This window comes from Dipodomys merriami, unplaced genomic scaffold (genome assembly GCF_024711535.1).
Source record: "Dipodomys merriami isolate MVZ:Mamm:240054 unplaced genomic scaffold, mDipMer1.0.p SCAF_13, whole genome shotgun sequence".
NCBI classification, from domain to species: domain Eukaryota; kingdom Metazoa; phylum Chordata; class Mammalia; order Rodentia; family Heteromyidae; genus Dipodomys; species Dipodomys merriami.
The window spans coordinates 38,938,452-38,961,182 of record NW_027202604.1 but is presented as its reverse complement, the minus strand read 5'-3'; the positions used below and the strand labels follow the sequence as shown (position 1 = coordinate 38,961,182).

Sequence of the window (22,731 nt, the reverse complement as noted above, 5' to 3'; positions counted from 1 at the left end):
TTCAAGGAACTCAAGGTTACATTGGCTTTCTTGGAGAAGGAAAGGAAAAAGAGCTCGAAGAAAAATGAAAAGGGGGCAGATATCAGCCAGGGTTGGGGGGAGGGAATACCACGAGGGAGAGAAGAAATGAGCCTGGGGAGAACTTCCCCCAGCGTTCCTTTGGCAGAAACCTATGGATGGGGTTCTGTGTGGGTCGTGGCAATACTTGTTAGCATGTTGTGCCAGAGAAGTCCAGTTAGGGCGGCGCAAAGGCAAAGATGGCCAGCAGCCCACCTGCATCCCACCCGCTTCCAGGACAATCGGAGGATGGACCGCTTACCTCCGCTGAGGATGATGACGGCGATGAAGATGGCCAAGTCACTGTCATCTAATTCCAGTGCATTGAACTTCACAGCAAACTCGAACTTGGGCTCCATAAAGTCACCGAAGGGCTTGCGCAGGCTCTTGAGGAACTCCCTGGTCATGAAGCCTTGGCCCTCGGAGATGAGCACTCCGTCCTTGTTCATCAGGGAGGCCAGCATGGTGTAGATGATCTCATGGACGCCGTATTTGAGCAGAGTTACTTGGTCGTTCAAGTCAAGGTTTACAAAACCAGGGATGCTCTTGGCGTACTCCGTGATCTCCTGCACGGCCTCCACGGAGCGGAACTGAGAGCCTTGGAAGATGCGGATGGCTACCTCCTTGCTCGGCTCCTGCAGGGGGGTAATGAGCTTGAACTTGATTTTGTCTTCCCCCATCATTAAGGAGTTCATGTCGTAAATGACGTAGGGCTGCAGAGGAGAAAGGGGAAATGCGGCTGAGTTGGGAATGGCACAGGTGCATCTGTTTCTCTCCTACACACATTTGCTCGGCTCACTCACACCTTTAAAGTAGAACAAGGACGGTCGAGCATGAGAACATTCTTCTCATTCTAGGACCAAACATGGCGCATTGGTTTGGGCTGTTTCTTTTTCTTTTCTTTTTTTGGGCTGTTTCTTTCCACAGGTATGCTTAACCCTTTACCTAAAAGATGTCTATGTCATTTTTAAGACAATGCAGATTCTGTTGTTTGGAGCTCGACTTTCAGCAACACACTCATTTAGACTTCTTTCAGTGAAGAAAATAATCATTTCAGCAACTCAAGGACTGAAAAGACTCACTCGAACATACAAGCCACCTTGCAGTTTTAGATTCAATCTACTCAGACTGCAAATGAAATGCAGTGTGCACATAAAATATACTTCACCATAAAAGTCACCCTGAAAGCAGATTACAGATCTTGAGCCAAGAAAATGTCTAATTCTTTTTTTAATGCTCTGAAAGCCATCTGTTTCAGGAAAGGCAGTCATAGAAGGGCCTGTGGGTAAACACTACAAAAAAAAGCCACAAAATAAAAGTAGTTTGGAACTTTCATTACTATTTGTGGTGCTGGGGATTGAACCCAGGAGTCTCAAGGATGCTAGACAAGCACTTTACCACATTATACCAAACCCTGAACTTATTTTTATTTGTTAAATACTGTCCTTATGAGTCAGCCAGGCAATAAAATATATGCACCAATTACTCGGGTTTGCAATAGGTGGTTTTCAAAAACAAATTGTGTTGGTAGTGAAGTTCTCTCCCTCTCACTTGCTTGAGTAGAACCAGCCACACTCTGGAAGAGAGAGGTTAATATTCCACACACATCAAACATACCATACTCTGAAAGAGTCAACCCTCCATCCTATTCAAGGACGTGTACAGCCGTGTGCTGTATACTTGTAATCGCAGGTAATCCTAGCTACTCAGGGGCCTGAGATCTGAGGATCACAGTTTGAAGCCAGTCTGGGTAGAAAAGTCCAAGGAATCCTTTTATCTCCAGTGAATGAGCAACAAAGGTGGGCAGGAAGCCTGGGTCAGGTGGTAAAGCACCAGCTATGAGAGCTCACAAGACCCTGAGTCCAAGCCTTGGTACTGGCATACACACACACACACACACACACACACACACACACACGCACACACGCACACACGCACACAGGCAAAGGAGGTGTGTAGGTGCGATGGGCCAAAGTCGTTTACCCTGTCTAGGTCTCAAGGAAGTGGATACACCTGGGGCCTTCCTTCTCTCCTCTAGAGGAAATTCTAGTTGCTTTTATTGAGGAGCCATGGCCCCATGTTCATGTGCGTGGGCTTGGCAGGGCTGCACGTGCAGACGTGTGCCAGTGCACACACGCACGCCTGTGCACACGCATGTGCTCTGAGGGTGAGTAACGTTCGTTAGGGCAGCAGGGCTGAGGTGAGAGGTTAGAGCAACCTGACACGTGGAGAACTGGGCCAGGCCCAGGTCCCCCCCAGTTCCCCACGCCTGCACTGTGCCCAGCAAACCACAGACTCTCAGAGGCTGAGCAGGTTTCCCAGCATGCACACACTTCCCGACCCCCAGACGCACTTCAACCGAGCCCCAAAGGACCGGCGTGAGGACCCCAGGCAGGTGTGCCAGTGGGCCCGAGCTCTTCCAGCCTGCCTGGAGCACGCTTTGGAGTACATTTTGATCCCATCCCTCTCTCGCTTTCCAGACTGGTATTGTTGAAGGGAGACGGACAGACAAGTAAACAAACAGAACCCAGGCCGGCTCCCAGGCCGGCGCCCGCCCCCCAGTCCCCATGAGCTTCTGCTCAACCATGCAGATTCTTGGCACAGAGCACACGCACCATAGCCTCTCACTTCCAAGTAAGCAGTTTATCTGGAACGCTGCCCCGTTCCTCACCCGCGTGACGCTTCCCCGCTGCTTCCCCTGTCCCCTCATATGAAGCCCCAGGTTCCTGTTTTTGAAACTCCGGGATAGTTGAACACAGGGCACAAAAATCCTGCTAATTTTCTCTCCCAATTTAACAACAATGTGACTTTAACCCCTTGGCAATCAATGTTGGTCAGGATTTCCTGGCAGTAAACAGTGAAGGACAGGGAAAGAAGGTGGCCCTCTCACCAACATGCCACGCCAGTCCAGCTTTGCTTTTTTTTTTTTTTTTTTTGAGGTTGGTGGGGGGGGGCGAGGAGGGAGAAGAGAAGAAAAGAAAACTTTCAGAATTTCTGGAAAAAAAAAAAAGAAGTTCTGAACTGGCCGATGAATTCTGGGTATACGGCATGCAAATGAACAGCAGATAAGAATTTGTGTTAGTCACATCTGATAGTGTGGGTTTCGCTGTGGATTCTTCCTTTCCACCTTTGGGTGCCTTTGTCAATTGTCACTCTGCACGGGTGACGCCCCCTCCCCCGCAGGCAGCCCACAGTCCCTGCCACAGGCCGCTGCCCCAGCCGCTTTTGTTTCCCAAACCGAGCAAGAAGGTGCAGCTTGCTGGTTAGGTCACTGTCCTGCTCAGTAGGGCTCTCTTGGTACAGTATTCTGCCTTAAAAATACTTAAATGCTGCCTTCAATACTGCTCTGCACTGCTGCGGTGAAGTTTCTGTATCTCTTACAAAGCCAGGGCAGTGCGTGGCGAGTTGTCGTTGGAGATGGAAGGGCCGTCCTCCAAGTTTGCCTTGACTTTTTTTTAAACACTTCTCCCGCTAACAAGGGGGGGCTAACAAGGAGGATATTTGCTGATGCAGCATCCAAAGGTTAGATGCGCATCCTTTCTCACAGGAAAGCAAGCGTATTCACAAGCAGAACATACCCCGGGGGTGGATGCAGGTTTTGTGGGTCCTGAAGTGCACATACTGCTAGGGGCCTTGGCTAAGAAAAATGATGATGATGAAGAAGATGATAATGATGATGATGACGACGATGATGATGATGAAGAAGAAGGAGCAAAAGAGCGGGCGGCTTCCCCAAGTAGGGCAGGGCTCTGTGGTCTTGAAAGGGGTCTCGGAGCCTAAGCTTCTTTGGCACAGGGGGACTCTGCCCACGGCCACTGTGCTGCTGTGACACTGTGTCTCTCGGGAAGGGCAGGACAAGACAAGAATGGGTGCAGAAAGGGGCAGCGACACACAGCGTTCTTCCAGGGAAGCCAAAGGTGGCTGTAGAGGGAAACCAGCTTTTCTTGGAGAGAGCCATGAGATCTAATTTTATTTTGATATACTTTGATTAAAAAAGTAGTTCCACATACCAAAGCCAGCATGGTAATCAGGGTCTATGGAGGATTAAACTTCATTATAAATCTATGGCGTTCCTTCTATATGAAACATAGAGATGATGGCAAAATGGGCTTAGAGGTAAATAAGAGAGAACAAGAAAAGTTCCTTCCCTCCTCCTTCTCTCTCACCTTCCCTCCCTCCTTCCCTGTCTCTTTTCCTCTCCCTCCCTCCCTCCCTCCCTCCCTTCTCCCTCCCTCCTTCCTTCCTTCCCTCCCTCCCTCCCTCCCTTCTTCCTTCCTTCCCTCGCTCCTTCCCTCCTTCCCTCCCTCCCTCCCTTCCTTCCTTCCTTCCCTATTAAAGACACCACTGTTGCCCCCTGACTTCGTGGAGGTTAACCTTGTTCTCTACCACTGAACTCTAGGAGTCCAATGAGATCAGCATTTTAATATCTGAGTTATAGAAAGGATTAGGTCAAAGACTCTAAGTTTAAAGCTCCTTTCAAATAATGGAATGGTGAGCTACAGGAGACAAATGGGAACGGTTGGTTAATGAAGCCCAGGTTGCTCCGTATGATTTCTCGGTGTGTGTACGCTCGTGCACACGCGTCACCCGTACCCTTTGAAAACCTTCACCTGGAAACTTGTCAGAGACAAAACTAGCCGGGGAGCATGTCCCCCTCATGGCCGGGCGTCTCGGCATTCAGGTTCTCCAGGAGTGGGATTCGTTCTCAGGGCCAATCCCGTCTGTTTCCTCCTTCCTCCTTAGCCTTCTGACTCCTCTCCTCACCTGCTCACCCCCCAGTTCTCTTTCTCCAGATCCTGTAGGTGACCAGTAATGCCAAGCTCCCTGGTTTGGTACCCCCAGCCCCGTGGTTCCTACCCCACCCTAGTCGAAAGCTGTGGGATTGGTAGAAATCACGCTTCAGTGCTAAGTCTGGATGAGCTGAAGCGAGGAGTCTTGCTGAGGTGGAATAGTGCTTGAGAGCAAGCCCTGACCTAGAACCAGCACCGCTCCCGTCCCCGCCCCCTCCCCCGGCCTTTCCGCCCTTTCCACATGGCTTCTCTGCTTCTTCCCTTCCAAGAAGGCATGGGGGCCCGGAGAGCAAAGCTCTTCTGTGCGGATCCACCGTCCCCGCGCACTGCCAGCCGAGTGCTGAAGTCTGAAGGATTGTCAGATGGAATTGTTTCCCCACATGGTTTTAGAGATTTAAGACAAACAAATGAAAGCCTAACAAGAATTATTCACACTCAAGTGAACAAGCACATAACCACAGCTTAAAAAAAATCATCTTTGCCAGCCAGTAATTCAGTGGATAAACAAAGGCATTGGCTGAGTTCAACCACAGGAGAGGGGGAAAAGCAAACAAGAAACCAAGCACTTTCCTCCTGAACTGTATCAGTTATTGTCGTTGTTGTTATTAGGTGCTAGGGATGAAACCCAGAGCTGCACACATGTTGGACAAACGCTCTACTACGGAGCGCTCTCTCCTGTCCCAGAATGCTGTGCGTATTCTCGAAAGAACACCACTAGTTCGAGTACGCCTCACCTATGTTATTGGCATTGGAAGAACTGATTAATGCTGATCCAACAATGGCTGCTCCCAGGAGCCGAACGTCCCATCAGCCACGGGAAGCTACTCAGCACCCACGCGTGTCCCTCTCCTGTGGGCCTCTTTTCTCTGGGCTCCCGCCAGTGGTTTTCCTCTCAGCAAAGGCCACCTCACTTGGGCTCCAAGAAGAGAGGGAGAACCCCTTCTGCTTCGCAGACAGGTCTCTTTGCAATGTCTAAATGCACCAGGCGGCTCTCCTGCCCGGCTAGCTCCTATTTCACACACGGTTGGGAATGGCCACTCCGCTGAGGGCCCCAGCTGGCCCCCGTCAATGGTGGGGCAGTGCCTCCACGTGTCCCACCATAAACACGACGATGCTGGGAGTCTAAAGTCCAACAGACGCCAAATAAAACGTTTTATTTCTCATTCACGGGGAGAGAGCGCAGCCAGGTCTCCGCCATCGCTGAGATACGGAGTGAAGAGCTGGCAAGCGCATGAAGGGGTTTTTTTTCTTTCCCTTTCTATTTATTGTTTTATGACGAACCATGGCAGTGAGAATGGTTTTATGATTTTTTTTAAACTATCCTGTTTATTTCCATCAACAAGCACGGGGTCACGTGACCGCGACACGCCCAGAGTGATCACTGCACGAGTCCCATTCAGCTATGAAGCTGCCTTCAGGAAACGGAGGGCCAGGGTCCAGCACTGGGGCGGCCGCTGGGGCTGAGAAGGGCTCTGCAGACAGGGGCTGCGGCTGGACAAACGCCTGGGGGGGGGAGGTGATGGTGACCGCCACCTCTACCCTGACAGTGCTGAAAAGGACGAGGGGTCCTGACCAGTCCCGAAGCCCAAGGCCCCAGCTCTCATTCTGCTAAGCAGGAAGATGAAAAGCCGGGGTGAGAGTGAAGTTGATAAGAGGAGGAGGAGAGCTGGGGCTTACTGTGTTGTCTGTTCTGAAAGCTGCAGACGGCCCTAGGAAATCAGATACAGAAGAAGGAAGTGGAGGCCGGGAGGGAGAATCTTACTTAGCTCCCTGGCCCAGAGGCACAAGCCGGGGAGGAGGCAGCTGGTGCGTCCCCTGGTAGGTTAAGGTTAAATGAACAGTGAGATAAAATTTAAGAATGGCCTCTTCAGTCCAGTCATTTCCTTGTTCCAAGGCCCTGGGTAATTGGTCATTCTCTCCACTGAGGGCCCACCCCCGGGGCTTGGCCTGAGCAAAGCTACAGAGACCAGCCAAAGGAGGTGTACAGTGGGTCCGAAGCGGGCCCCCCCCCCACAGCCCCACGAGAAGCCCCACAGCCCAGTGCTTCTCACATCCCTAACCTCTGGGGAAAGCCAAAACTTCAGCAAAACTGTGCCTATCAACACAAATCTTAAGTCTCTAGAGCCCCAGCCAAGAGATAGCAGAACAGCTCAGAGATAGATACTATCTAATGAATAATATGACCGCAATGATAAAGAGCAAATCTCATTGGAAATAACATTTTGGGTTTCCCCCCTCTCCCCTCCCATATTCCTACTCTGAATTATTTCTTTCCACTGGTGCTTAATTTGATTTTGCAAGATAAGGAGAAAAGAAGAGCACCGAACAATTCGATCTCAGTTTCGTGTAATCAGCGAGTGGATTATTTGAATTTGGCTCAATGTCTTGTTTCTTGTTCCAGACCCTAACCAGAGGCAAATCTGCCACTATCTAGATCAACTGAGGATGTCCAGTTTGGTGAGCAAATTCTGACTTAGTGAGAAGGCGTCTGTTGAAAGGCCAGAATTTCAAAGGGCATTGCCAACAGTTTTTCATTCAATTAAACAAATACAGTTTGAGTTCCTGTGGGCCCGCAGCGGGGGGGGCCTGGCAGACGCTTGCCCTCTGAAACCTTGAGAAGCTTAAAATCAAGTTTTCTTTTTGCTTTTTTGCCTTTTCTCTTAAAATAATGTCATAGCAATTTATTCCAGAAAGAGCCTCCAGTGATCTTATTTTTTCACTCCAGGATTTAGAGCTGGCAGATCAACGGGGATGCGATCTTAAAGTGATTTGACTTGCCTATTTCAGAACAAAGATGGGGGTGAGTCGGACATTTAACTTCTCGACTCTTCTTGGCCTTTCTTTGGTCCCTTGCCTTCTTCCTAGTGTTCAGACACCGTGAAACCCCCAGGGCTGGCGGGCTGAGCTGGCAGGTGTGCGCCGGAGGGGAGGACTCGGTGAGGGAAAGGGAGAGGGCTCAGGCCCAGGGCGGTGAGCTGTGCTACAGCCTCCTTCCGGTCAGCACCCCCCCCCAGGCCCTCCTCTAGATCGCTCCTAGCAACGGCCTCCATCTGCTTTAGGTGTTCACTTCCCTTGACTTCTCTATCTGAGAATGAAACAAATTACAGGTCCGCACTCCCCTGTGACCCCTAGTCCTGCCTGGTCACCGTGACTCACGACCCAAACAACACGAGAAAGAAAGTGCCTAGACCATGAGTAGTGAGTGTGCTGTGCCGGCCGGTACGCGGAGCCGCTGGGGTCCATGCACGGCTGGGAGGGGTGTGGGGGACCCCGTGGGGCAGTCCCACGCACGGCTGGGAGGGGGCGTGGGGGACTGTGGGACCGAGGGGTCTTCAGTGCTGGCTGGGAGAGGGCGTGGGGGACCGTGGGACCGAGGGGTCTTCAGTGCTGGCTGGGAGAGGGCGCGGGGGACCCCGTGGGACCGAGGGGTCTTCAGTGCTGGCTGGGAGAGGGCGTGGGGGACCGTGGGACCGAGGGGTCTTCAGTGCTGGCTGGGAGAGGGCGTGGGGGACCGTGGGTCCCAGGGGTCTTCAGTGCTGGCTGGGAGAGGGCGTGGGGGACCGTGGGTCCCAGGGGTCTTCAGTGCTGGCTGGGAGAGGGCGTGGGGGACCGTGGGTCCCAGGGACACACTGTGCCAGGTGTAACACACCTGTGCTACGCCCTTGTTCTTCCCCAGGCCTGCCACCGGCGGGTCCCAAGGGCAAAAGGTCTGACCTTTCTAGACCCGGGCTTCCCTGCCTGTAAGAGGAGGATCGTAATAAATAACCGGCACCCTGAGATGGCCCTGTGGCTTGAATGCAAAGAATGCACAGAGCCGTTTTGAAACAGTGCGGCCAAGGCCCAGGTGTTACCGTGGCCTCAAATCAACAATCAACAATCTCTGTTGTGAGTTGGAAACTCGACTTTCCTAAGCTGCTCTTGACTACAGAATCGCTTTGCGGACTTAACTCCTCCTAAATAGCTTAGTTAGAAGGAAAAATGACTTAAAGATAGTCATCAAAATATACTGAAAAGCAATGATCATCTCCTAAAATGTACCTGAGTGTGTGGAAATTTACACACAGGCTGTCGTGGGGGGGAGGGGAAGGGGGGAGTCCCTTGGCGATCTGCACCTGTGTGCAGGGCTTGAGGGATGGGATGGGGTCAGGGCTTTGATGATGCTCCCCACAGCTCTGCCTGCACACGCACCATCAACTGAGGGTCAGACCCTGCAGCCATCACTGTCCGTCAGCTGATGGCAGAATGGGGACCAGAAGCCAGGGACAGTTTCCCTCTCTCTCTCTCTCTCTCTCTCTCTCTCTCTCTCTCTCTCTCTCTCTCTCTCTCTCTCTCTCTCTCTCTCTCTCTGTCAGTCTTGGGGCTTGAACTCAGGGCCTGGGCACTGTCCCTCAGCTCTTTTGCTCAAGGCCAGCACTCTACCACTTGAGCCACAGGGCCACTTCCAGTTTTCTGGTGGTTAGTTAGAGATAAGAGTCTTATAGACTTTCCTTCTCAAGGCTGGCTTTGAACCATGAGCTTCCTAAGTAGCTAGGATTATAGGCATGAACCACTAGCGCTGCACAATTTCATTCCTTTTAATGAGTATAAGCTGTGTGCTCAGCCTCCTGTCAGACAAGAGCTCTGCTTCCTGGAAAACTTAACTCAGGAACTCTTAAAGCCCTTCTGAGTGCCGGAAACTGCATGCATTGTAAAAAGCAGTCGAAAGCTGGGGATACAGGTGGCGTAGTGCACAGGTCTAACAGGCCTGGGGCCCTGATGCCAACTCCAACACCTCAACCTCTACTAAAATACCTCTGCGGTGGCCCCAGCAGCTGAGATCCCTGCGGAGACACGCTGGGTCAGCCCCTGGCTCCCCAGAAAGAAAGACCACGCGTGACCAGGAAAGAAAGGCTATACAGCCAAGTACAGCTGTATGGGATAAACTTTGCGGGAGATGGGCAACACCTTTCCAAACCTGGTCCCGGCTCCTGCTGGCTTCCTGGATGAGCCGCTGTGGTCCTGCTCAGTTATTTTCCTGCTTAGAAAACAAAAGGGCTAGACTCTGACAGCAGGCAGGAGTGTGCCAGCTCCGTGTGCATTCATGAAAGTGCATTCTCTTATTGTGTGTGTGTATGTGTGTGTTTTTTGGGGGGGAGTTGATCCTGAGACTTGAACTCAGGGCTTGGGTGCTGTCCCTGAGCGTTTTCACTCAAGGTTAGTGCTCTTCCACTTTGAACCACACTTCCCGTGCATTCTCATTTTAGTGTCAAAGATTTCATGGCAGCACGAACAACTTACTCCTTTCTCAAAACAATGCTAACGAATCCCATCTGAAGCCATTTCCTGCATTTCGGACCCGGCCTGATGGCTGAAACGCGATGAACCCTTTCCCCTCCCCCTCCACAACCCCCCCCCCCCCCCCGCAAGACAGCAGAAGAGAACTAACTGATTTGTCCGTGGTCTTTCCTGTCAAGATGGCCCTTGCCTTGGCCTTGGTCAGCGGGAAGGACTTTATGTATGAGTCATACAGATGCTTGGCCAGGGCGCGGAGATCAGCAGACTCTGGGTTCAGCTGGTCCATATCACTGGAGATCTCAGCCAACAGCTTCTCCTTCTCGGCCTGTGGCATCCGCCCGAACCTGATAGCTGTGGAGGCAGAGGACGACAGGATGCGGATGCGTCAGTGAATGACCACAGCTCCCGAAGCTTCAGCCCAGCCCCGCTTCGCCTATCTCCACTGCCCCCTACTCCCTCCCCCCCCAGGCTAGGTTTCTGTCTACCACCTTATTTCATGACAGCACAGATGATATGCAAAAATTAAATGGTTCCCTTCCTTAACGAAAAGTTGTAATGTCTGGAGGGGAAGATATGTTTATTTACACATGCAATCATTGAGACAAACTCCTATTCATCCCTCAAGATCCAATTCAAATGTCACGTTCTTTAGGAAGCTTTCAAGTACAGGGAACGATTCCTTCCACGCTGCTCATCGCATCGCTTCAGTGGCAGCGATGTTCACACTGCGCTGCCTTTGCTTTGCCCACTACCTACTCATTCCACCATTGAACAAGGTCTGGTGTATCTTGGAGTCTCGTGACACATGGCTGGACAGACCAGAAGAAGAACTAGCCATGTGTTTCATGAGTTACACAGGCACGGTGCGGCATGGGGAGCAAAACCAGCACGGGGTTTGGTTCTCAGGCTGCATCTGATCCGCTTCACCTCGGTTACAGGGGTGCAGGGGTGGCATTTCATTCCACTTACTAGGCCAGGCAACTCTTCCATTCAGTGGAGAGGAGCCAGGCTCGGGCTGCGGCCCTCCCCACCCCCGCCCGACTCTCCAGAACGAACACTTAATGATGCTTCTCAGAAAGACCATAGCCCACACATTTTTGGCTTCTTTGTGGGGGAAGGAAGTGCGGAAGCAGAGGGAAAGAAGAGGGAAGGAGCAAAGAGGAGCCGTGGGCAGGGAAATGATTGGTTACCTTAGCGGTGGAGCAGTCACCTGCATGCACAAGACCCCAGAGGGACCCCCGGAAAAGAATGAGTGGCTCTGCTCCTCCCCCTTTCCCAATCACCTGTGTCAAGTAGCCCCCCCAAGCCTCCAGCGGGCTGGGATTACAGGCGGGGACCACCAGACCACTGCCTTTTATCTGAGATTTCCCAGAGAAAACACTGAGTGGGACCGCTGAGCCTCAGATTCGGAAATCCACCTCAGTGGAGCCGAAATAAACTTTGCAGTGATTGTCTGGCCTGGCTTGGAGTTAGAAGGGAGAGAGACTCTTTCAGGAGCCTTCCCATTGAACTAGCTGCTCTGTGGGTATTTCAGGAACTCTCTCCTCGGCACACCACCCCTCACAGCAGAAATCTCTACATCATCGCCTGGCTTTGGTTCGGTCTGTTCCAGCTTCCTCCTCGCTCTTCCCCGTCCTCTCCCTTCGCAGTTGTGCAGGACAGGGAGGCTGGTGCTCATGGCTCATCTCCCCATCCTCGCGCGGCCCTCCCCCCAGCCTGCAGTCTCCTGGCGGGGGGGGGGGGGGGGAGTGTTTCTGACTGGACCCCAGCTTCCTCCACCCCCAGCAGCTCTCTGAACAATGGAGGAGGAGGAGGGTGGGGGCTATGTCAGGGGTGCCTGCCCATCCTGGTGCAAAAGTTGGGGGGAAAACTCAGAATTATCAGAAGGTGAGGCAGACGTGGGCCAGAATCAGCCACGATTGGTGGCCAGATTCGGTCCTAAGCTGCAGAAGCGTACGGCGAACGTTATATGCCGAGAAAGGCTGTGTTTTTCTTTTTTCTCTCTCTTGTGGACAAGCAAACTAGCAAACTTAAATGGCCCAAGATATGGATAGACTTGCTCTCTTATGCTTAACAAAAACAGCCAACAAGTAACTTTAGAGATGACTTTTGAATTAGGAGACATGAACGTAAAATCCTTCTGCTAGAATCTGAATAAACGCTCCCTCATGGAAGTTTCGCCCGCAAGGCTGTCTCCTGAACAAATTATCTGTAGGGTTAAGTGACTGCACTACAATTCAGGGTTCATTAACTTTCAGTGCTACTAGTTACACAGGCGGGGTAGTATTTTTACACCTCTGAGGCTCAGGAAAGGGGTGAAAAATGAATCTTGTTTAGTGGGCTCAAGTTGCCAAACAATATACATAAATCTGAAGCCAGGGAGGAAACAAACATTTTTATTTTATTTTTATTAAATTTTTGTGTGTGTGCTGGTCCTGAAGATTGAACTCAGGGCCTTGGCTCGGTCCTTGAGCTTCACTGATCAAGCCTAGCGCCCTGCCACCTGAGGACTCTCCACTTGCAGCTTTTTGGTGGTTAATTGGAGATTAAAGTCTCACGGACTTCCCTGGCTTTGAACTGTGATCCTCAGATCTCACCCTCCTGAGTAGCTCGGATGACAGGCATGAGCTACCGGGGCCTGGCTTGTATTTTTTTTTAAGGGTCAAAAGCCAACTGGGCCTCTTTGCTTTGGAAGCACACATCTGGCCAGGGTGAGACCCCCACGGGCACGGGCCAGGCCCCTGTGGTCACGCCGCCAAACTCACAGATCCAGAACCCGAAATCTAGGCTGTCTTCTCGCTCTACCTCTCCATCTGGTGTTCCAAATTAAGCGTCTTGTCTTGGAACCAGCCCACACTCGGCCCATTTCCTGCCTCTGGGGTGCAGAGTTGGAGAATCAAAACAGGGAAGGTGGTGGAGGCAGAGGTCAGAGCTCAGACAGGGAAGAGGTGCAGTTTTAGACTGGAAACAGAAATACTGACTGCAGGATGCCCGTACACCATGCACAGTCCATGGTGTGCAGTTGATCCTTCTGCCGACAGAATCCCGCCCCCACCCCCCACACCCGTTCCCCATCACCGAGTCACAGGGCCAGCGAGCACTTGTCCCTGGCTTTCTACTGTCCGTTTGGTAACCAACCAGCTCTGTGGTTTCCAGAAAGTTACTTCATGTCTCTGGTCCTCAGCATGGGGTAGAGGTTCCTTCTTTCGGCTCTAAGTTTAGCTCTAAAATTCTAGGAATGTCTGTAACACTCAGTACCTGGGAGCAGACTTCTGTAAAGCCAACCCATCCTGTCTAGACCTCCAGAAGGCTGACATTTGGTTATTAGTGGGCTAATTGATCCCCTGGGGGGTGGGACAGAGCCTGTATCTTGGTTAAAAAGCAACAGCAAAGCTGTTAAATGACTTGATAGGATCCCGTCAGGAAGACTAGGTTTCATTAGGGGCAGCAGATTCTGGTGAAGATATATTAGCTTGATACAAGCTCTAAATGCCTACTTCATGCAATGTATAAACATGCACTCACACAATGCCTAAAGGAACGTGATGCAAAACACTCGTGATGCAAAACACTCATCGAGGCTCTGACAGACTCAGCTGCTTATTTAGTAGACACAACATTGAAGCACATGAAATCATTAAAGACCCCGGATATTGAACCCGGGTCTGGGTATGGCTCCAAGAAACAGTTGACTTGTTTTCAAAATATCTACCTTAACTGGGCACAGGACAGATAGTCGCTATTTACTTGTGAAGATAGATCGAAGCAGACTTTCAAAATAATAGCTCAACAGAAAAGAAAGAATGACCTAAGTTGATTCTGACCGGGGATGGGTTTGCAGAGCCTGAGAACAAGAGAAAGGCTGACCCCTCTCCCCCTACTGCCCGCCCCATGGGGCTGCGCTCCGGATCTTTCTGCTTTGGTCATCCTGCGGTTTGAACTGAGGGCTTTATGCTCACTGCTATATCATGACGCTCACATCCAACCAACAGCCTTAAATCACGGGCCAGCCGATCAGAGCCTGGATGTGTAAATACACCTCGAAGGCACTAACACATACAGGGGGAAGCTTTTAAATTTAGGCAACTCAGCTAGCTACTCAGGAGGCTGAGATCTGAGGGCCATAGTTTGAAGCCAGCCTGGGCAGACAAATCTGGGAGACTCTTATTTCCAACTAAACACCCAAAAAGCTGAATGTGGGACTGTGGCTCAAATGTAAAGCACCAGCGTACCCAGCTAATCAAGAATGCAAGGCCTGAGTTTGAGCCCCAGTATTAGTGTGCAAACACACACACACACACACACGTATGCACACGCGCACACACACATACAGACACACTCAACATTTTAGGCAGCCACCTTACCAGAAGCCTACATATTTGGGAAGATTGTAGTAGCTGGATGAAAAGTGAAAACTTCAGTGTCTCAGGTTGCTTGATTAGGAAGAATTATAGAATTTCCAACTTATTTATTGATTAAAAAAATTTTTTTGGCAGTAGTAGGGTTTGAACACAGGGCCTCATACTTGCTAGGCAGGCATTTTATCATGCAAGCAATGCTTCTAGTACAACGTGTGTGTGTGTGTGTGTGTGTGTGTGTGTGTGTGTGTGTGTGTGTGTGTGTGTGTGTGTGCGCCAGTCCCAGGGTTTGAACTCAGCCTGAGCTCTGTCCCTGAGCTTCTTTTGCTTGAGGCTGGTGCTCTACTACTTGAGCCACATCTCTACTTCTGGCTTTTTGGGTAGATTAGTGGAGGTAAGTATCTCATGGATTTTCTTGCTCAAGCTGGCTTTGAACTGCAGTCCTCAAATCTCAGCCTCCTGAGTAGCTAGAATTAGAGGTGTGAACCATGAGGCACCTGGCTTTCTAGTAGAACTTTTGGCATTGAAAGACTTGGCGATCATTAATTTCATTAGCTTTCCAGCAGTATTTCCCAGCTCTTAGTGTTCTTTGAACATTACTTTAGAATTCTTCTAAGGTGCAAGTGCGTGGCTAAGGGAGACACCAAGTTCACAGAATGGGCTCAGCAGATGCCAAGGAGAAGAAGTAAAAATAACCCAGAAGTGGGCAATCTGTAATCTCAGCTCTTAGCAGTCTGAGATAAGAGGATTGAGAATGCAAGGCTAGACTGGGCAATAGCCCTGAGGGAGACCTGGTCTCAGAAAACAAAGCAAAAAAAGTAACACAGAAATTGGTAAATTTTTGGGCCAGAGGAGATGTGAATTCCTTCTTATGCACGCTGAACAGGGCTGGGTGCTGATTTGGGGACGGCACTCAATGCCATAATTCAGGAGGCATGGGAGCAGCAATTACTGTCGACTCCCACCTGCCAAAGACATAGAATTTAAAGTTATGGCAACCACCTAGAAGCCTTGCCAGTGGCTGAGTTCCCCTGCTGGGTGCCGGGCATCTGTGGATGGTGTTCTTTTTTGTTGTTGTTGTTGTTGGTCATGGAGCTTGAACTCTGGGCCTGAGCGTTGTCAGCTCAAGGAGAGTGCTCTACTGCTTGAGCCACAGCGCCACTTCCAGTTTTCTGGTGGTTTATTGGAGATAAGAGTTTCATGGACTTTCCTGTCTGGGCTGGCTTTGAACCGTGATCCTCAGATCTCAGCCTCCTGAGTAGCTAGGATGACAGGTGTGAGCCACCGGTGCCCGGCTGTATGGACGGTGTTTAGAAACAGCACACAGACTGCCATAAAAACCCTGGAGGGACTTGGATCCAGTTAAGTGCTGAGCCCCTTAACTGTGCAAGGCCCTGGTATTTAATTCTCTTTTGGCCTTTACAAGTTCGGAGTACTTCCATGTCCCGCTATCTCAACAAAATAACTGAATCGTCAAATAAGGTCAAAGATGACCTTATCAAGTTTGTGATAGGGTTCTGAGATAATTCTGGAAGGAGAAAACCATGGCTGTCACATAGGTGGACTTTCTTTTGCTTTTCTTTTTTGGGCTGGGGCTGGAAGCCAGGGCTCGGGCATGCTCACCCCCAGCCTGTAGGCTGAGATTTAAATAACATTAGCCCATACATACGAAGCAATAAAAGATATATTTTATGTTCATATTAATTTATACGCTTCCTGGCACACAACAGGAAATATATTTCACACCAAGTATATTCTATGTGTGCAATGTCTTTTGGTACTAGGAATTATATTTCACATGAACGTGTGAAGTGACAATTTTTTTTCTTTTTTTTTGGTCAGTCATGGGGCTTGAACTCTGGGCCTGGGCGCTGTCTCTCAGCTCTTCAGCTCAAGGCGAGCGCTCTACCACTTGAGCCATAGCACCTCTTCTGGTTTTCTGATGGTTTATTGGAGACAAGAATCTCAGGGGCTTTCCTGCCTGGGCTGGCTTTGAACCGTGATCCTCAGATTTCAGTCTTCTGAGTAGCTAGGATTACAGGCATGAGCCACCAGCACCCAGCAAAGTGACAATTTTTAACAGGCAAGAAATAAATAGCACTAAAAGCAGAGCTGGCATGCTTTCTCAGGATATCTCAATGATAATGACCTCGAAGTCAATGATTTCTTCATAAAGATGAAATAAATTCATTGCAACTTGATTGCATCACCTAAAATATAGCCCTTGGCTTGAAAACGTGCCCTGATGTTTTATGAGGCTTGATATAAAAAGGAAATGGGTGGAATTAAACCAGCAAATTCTTTTGCAATCAATGACTGCAGTTGTACAGTGTGCTACAAAGCAGATGTAGTCAAATGTCGAGAGAAGTTGGACCCAGTCCCCAGCCTGACCACCAGGCCTGTTGATAGCTCTATTCAGAATACATTCTTGTCCTTAAGGAACTGACCCATATTAACAACTTGAATTCTGTAAACTATTTTTAAAGGGTCACCAATTAGGGATTGATTGCCAAGTATCTTGGTGGTTTCCACTATGAAAACCAAACATCTGTATGGTGGAACAAAAATATTTTTTTTTCCAGATACATTAGAGTCAGGAGGGATGAAGCCTCAGTTCTTTTTTTTTTTTTTTTTTTTTTGTGGGCCGTGGGGCTTTGAACTCTGGGCCTGGGCACTGTCCCTCAGCTCTTCAGCTCAAGGCGAGCGCTCTACCACTTGAGCTACAGCGCCACTTCCGGTTTTCTGGTGGTTTATTGGAGATAGGAGTCTCACGGTCTCTCCTGCCCGGGCTGGCTTTGAACCGTGATCCTCAGACCTCAGCCTCCTGAGTAGCTAGGATTACAGGCGTGAGCCACCAGTGCCCGGCTGAAGCCTCAGTTCTAAGACTATTCTTCTTACCAGATTAATTTGGAGAGAGTGAAGAAGAAAGGAGAAAAAAACCCAGAATCACAGCTGGGCTGCAGTTCTGTTGTACAGCCATATGCTTAGTAGGCTCAAGACCTATGTTTAATATCAAATATGAAAGAAAGAAGGAAGGAGAAGGTAGAAAAAGAGAAAGGAAGAAAAGAGGAGGGGGGAATTAAATATCCAAGGAAATAAAATTCTGAATTAACTTGGTCACTTGAGCCATAATGATGTTTCAAAGAATTGACTAATCCTTGACAAAAATAATACTATCAAGTTACAGCTGAAATTGGTCTTGGGGGTGAGTCAACCAATCAGAACCAAATGGTAATGAAGAATTAATTCTTTGAGTAAGCGTATCTTCTGTGATTTTCCCGAGTTAGCACTGCATTTTCTGAAAACATGTGTTTTCTCAGGTCTTCCGCATTATTTCTTGGAAATGGATGGGCTTGATTTGTGTGAGCGTGTGTGTGAGCGTGTGTGTGAGCGTGTGTGTGAGTATGTGTGTGTGTTGGTGGAAGATGGAACCCAGGGCCTACCACAAGCTACCACTGACCGGCTGCAGTCCTGGAACCTTGAATTTAGATTCAAGTTTGCCTATCACACTGGGATTGTATTGCACGGGTATTTTCTTTCTCCTTTCTCCAAGTGCGTCCATTTTCTGCACTCATGGGCAGTGCACATTAGTGTGTGCAAAAGGGCACAAATCAAAGTCCTCTATGCCACGTAAAACCCTATACCCAGAAATAGCCAGAGTTGTCTTAGAAAGTACACATACACCCACAATACCCAACACACACACACACACACACACACACACACACTTCTCTTTGTAGCTATTAGAGCAACACCAGACACATCGCCATTACCGCTCTACTGGCTTGCGAACACTAGTTCCCCGTGGCTTTCCAGTCTCTTCCCTCAGCATTGCATGTGCCGGACGCACACACCATACCGAAAGCTTCAGGTCCCTGATCTGAACGAGGCCCGCCTGGGCAGCGTCAGGTTCTGCAAACTGGCATCCCGTGGGGCGGCTGCCCTCTCCCACCACCGCCCGCGCGCTGAGCTGCAGGGCCCCCGGGCACCTACCGTTGTGCGACATCCCCACGGCAAGGCACTTCTGGAACCGACAGTACTGACATTTATTCCTACTCTTTTTGTGGATCCGACAGTTGAGGTCACACCTGTCGTAAATAAGCTTCAACCGGATAGTCCTTCGGAAGAACCCCTGCAGAGACACACCGAAAAGCAAACTTTATGTCTTCGTGATCCACAAAGGTAGCACTCACCTACGGCTCCCGGCTCCCTGAGCCCTGGCCTGCGGGGCGGGGGAGGGGACTGCCACGCCATGTTCTCGGGCTATGACAAGTCCCTTGCCTTCTCCAACTCAGGTTTCTTTGCTACAAGCCAAAGCCCTGAGGGACCTCGAGGGTCCCTGTCCAGCACTCAAACGCTGACCACGTCCAACTGGTGTCATTTCGTGTACCTTGGCACGCGCTTCGGTTTTCAGCATGCTCTAAGAAGGGCTCTGGATTTAATGAAATGCAAATAAAACACCATGTAATCAGTTCAGTCTCTCCGAGAGTCGTTCCAACTGCATGCCCCGGCCTTTATAATTGTGCTCAGCAGCTTGGCAAAGTTATAATCATTTCATTCTAAAATATGATTGGGGCCAATAAAAATCCACATGTGGATTTTTTTTTAAAGAAAAATTCTCTCGGTTGCATAATTTCCGGCAGAGTTTGTTTCATTTATTATTAGTATTATTTTTTGTCATTGAAAGCCTGCAGACAGAAAGAGATAATAGGACATAACGTGAGAAGCCATGCACAAGTCCCCAGAAGTTCTACTCTTGCAAGATGACAAACAAGGCTGTTTGGGGCTGACAAGTCTGCTAAATTTCCTCTGGCTTTTGGATAGAACCGAAGAAGGATTTTTTTTTTGTCAGTCATGGGGCTCGAACTTAGAGCCTGGGTGCTGTCCCTGAACAATTTTACTCAAGGCTAGTGCTCTACCACTTTGAGTCAGAGCTCTACTTCTGGTTTTCTGATGGTTAACTGGAGATCGAGTCTCACAGACTTTCCTGCCCAGACTTTCCTGCCTCAGATCTCAGCCTCTTGAGTAGCTAGAATTACAGGTGTGAGCCACTGGCGCTGAGTCTGAAACAGTTTTTAAACTAGAAATGTCTTCCTGCTCCGTTTTTGGGGTTTATAGTATTCTTATCCACTTCCATTGTATTCATCTTTGTAAAATTTAGTTTTTTGGGGGGGTATGACCTTGGGGCTTGAACTCAAGGCATTGTCTCTGAGATTTTTGCTCAGGGCTACTACTCTTAACACTTGAGCCACACCTCCACTTTCCAAACTCAGTTCTTCATCTATTCAAACTGCTCTGGTCCTGTTTGGTACACAAAGCAATGGCTTAGTCTTGGTTCTACCATGGGTATGTATTTTGATTTTTTCCAGAATTCATAATCTGTTGTGTTGTAGTTGTTACAAATACCTTCTCTAATGGCTTACTTCCCTTGAAGTGTATTTTTCATTGTTTTAGAATAACCTGCAAATATATTCATTTCACCTTTGTGTGTGGGAGACCAAAGGCACTCTATTTTCTCTCAGGGCTCTGCATTTCCTTGCCTTGTGCTTCCATGGTTGCTACTGGGTAACCTGTCCCTGCTTTGAAGGTGAGCTCTCCGCGGTGCTGCCTCGTTCTCTGCAGCGTGCCTGGGTACGGATTTCTTTTCACTTATTCTCCACTATTTTTTTTTTTTTTTTGGTTGGTTGTGGGGCTTGAACTCTGGGCCTGGGCACTGTCCCTCAGCTATTCAGCTCAAGGCCAGTGCTCTACCACTTGAGCCACAGCGCCACTTCCGGTTTTCTGGTGGTTCATTGGAGATAAGAGTTTCACAGACATTCCTGCCCGGGCTGGCTTTGAACCTGTGATCCTCAGATCTCAGCTGCCTGAGTAGTTAGGATGACAGGCGTGAGCCACCAGCACCTCGCACCAGACACATTTTCTAAATCTTGACTTCACTTTTTTTTTTTTAAACTCAGTTCTAGGATTCAAATGAATACTTCCCTTTACTATTCCAGAGCCAATAAAATGAAGTGCATTTTTCTGTTTGGGTTTTTTTCTTAACTGTATTTTTTTGTCTTTTCTTTTTTGGTACTGGGGATCGAACACAGGACACTGCACTTGCTAGGCAAGCGCTTTGCCACTGAGCTACATCCCAGCCCATGAAGTGCATTTTTCAACCTGTTTTTCTTTTTTCTTTTTCTCCCAACAGCTTATCTTCAGGTTACCAGGGAGTCAGAGCTGGTGGCATGGGCACGCATCATTTGTCCTTAGCTCTTCACGCCTGTGTGACAAGGTGACTTCTGGCTTTGATTGTTTGTGTCTGTTTCACAATGTTTTCCAATTGCTTTATTTTAAACAAAATTTCATGTGCCACGAGGTAGCAGATTGGCATTTATCTTACACTGAGATTAAAAGCCGCGTGCTGGGCCCACTCCAGCTTCTCCGTGTGTGGTCTGTACGGGCTGAGTCCATAAGCTACGGGATGCAGCCGGGAACTCACGAAAGCCCATTCGACTGGGATAAGGTCCTGCAGACTACGCAGCAGACCACTGTGCCTTTTGTGGGTCCTAAACCGTCTTTCAGCAGAGGTTAACAATGGGATTGTCACGGTTTGATTGTGGCCCCGAAGGGTTCACATGTTAACATTCAGTCCCCCTGCTGGGGGATAAGAAAATGGAATTTAATCTGACTACGGTGGTTAAAGGTGAGACCAGAGGGGACACACACACACACACACACACACACACACACACACACACACACACACACACACACACACACACACACACACACACACACACACACACACACACACACACACACACACACACACACACACACACACACACACACACACACACACCCTTCCTTTATCATGTGAAGAAGCCCCACACTTTTTGGCAATGCTGTATCAAGAAAGCCATCAACCAGCCCGGCACCAGCAGCTCACTCCTGCAGTGCTGGCTACTAAATGTTGGTGAGACTCCCTCCCTCCCTCCCGCAACCAACACCCGGGTGCAGTGCCTGCCCTTCCCGTTGGCTGAGGCAGAGGCCAGAAGGGTTATGGCTTCAGGCAGCCCAGCCAAAAAGTCTACGCGTCTCCATCTCAACAGAAGAAGCTGGGCCTGGGCTTACGTGCGTTTGGCAGGTTTTAGGGAGTGTTTAGTCTCTATCTCTGCATTCTAACCTGTTTTTCTGTTTGTGCATTTTGTCTGGCAGTGCTCGGGATCAAACCTGGGCCTTGCGCGTGCCAGGTGAGTGCTCTACTATTGACAGAGCTGCACTCCCAGTCCTTAACTCACAGTTCCTACATCTGTAACAGCGTCGTAAATAAGCCCATTCGTAAGGGTGAAGTGAAACCAGGAAACCAACATCCGGGCCTCACGCATCCCTGACAGTCTTGCAATGATTCCTGGCACAAATCATTTAAAACAACACTCCCCTCCCCCCCCGCCCCGACCCAAACCTGCAAGACACCAGGGCTGGGCGCGCACACCTCAAAGGAGCAGCATGGGGACAGGAACAGGGGTGGAGCAGTGCTACTTGCACCTGTGTTTCTTAGGTTTTCACACATGGTACCCCTGGAAGGAGTTTAACCAGAAGGAAAAAGAATGCGACCATCTGATCTGGGCTCCCTGGACTGAGCGTGAGCCAGGCCCGTGCTGGGGCGGATTCTGGGGTGAATTCTTTTTTACCTTGCACCCCTCACACGCGTGGACTCCGTAGTGAAAGCCGGAAGCTTTATCTCCACACACGCGGCACTCGATGGCCATGAGGGAGCTGGAAGGTTCCTCGTGGGGCCGGTTGTAGAGCTGCGTCTTCTCAGAGTAGTAAGGCGGGGAGGCCGGCTCCACTTTGATGGCACCTGTGCCCGGGGAAAACATCAGATGATTACCAGGGACATGAACAGTGAAGAACCGAGCATAGCATCCCCAAGCCTCCTTACGGGTGAGCCCCGGATGCTTCACTAGACAGCACCGGGGTTTGGAGCAATGAAGAAGCCGTTTGGCTGGGAGATGGGCTGCACTGAGCCTGGCATTGCAGCATCAATTACATATTTCATCCAAACGCTGCATTTTTTAAAGAAGCATTTTGCAGTCACTCTTGCAAGAGAAACACAGAAGGGCCTGGCTGTGGAAGGTCATGGGGAACCTACCTCGAAGGTGCCCAAACAGCAGGACTCGAGGCTGAGTGGAAAGAGGTGGTGTGTAAAACACCATCTCTGATAAGGAGCAGGAGAAACCTACAGAAAGCTGGTACTACATTTACTG

The 22,731-nt window shown here is 49.7% G+C and overlaps 1 protein-coding gene across 4 annotated transcripts in view; it reads right to left on the bottom strand.

The window, feature by feature from the left end:
- Positions 1–22,731, bottom strand: part of LOC138824824 (peroxisome proliferator-activated receptor gamma) — a 107,323-nt gene that overhangs the window by 13,450 nt on the left and 71,142 nt on the right. For all 4 annotated transcript variants that reach the window (XM_070019164.1, XM_070019165.1, XM_070019166.1 and 1 more), the window contains 4 exons: positions 22,156–22,325; positions 18,473–18,611; positions 10,273–10,472; positions 320–770 (listed from right to left, as the gene is read on the bottom strand). In XM_070019164.1, the coding sequence (XP_069875265.1) occupies positions 320–770; positions 10,273–10,472; positions 18,473–18,611; positions 22,156–22,325 (960 nt within the window). The remainder of the gene's footprint in view (positions 1–319; positions 771–10,272; positions 10,473–18,472; positions 18,612–22,155; positions 22,326–22,731) is intronic.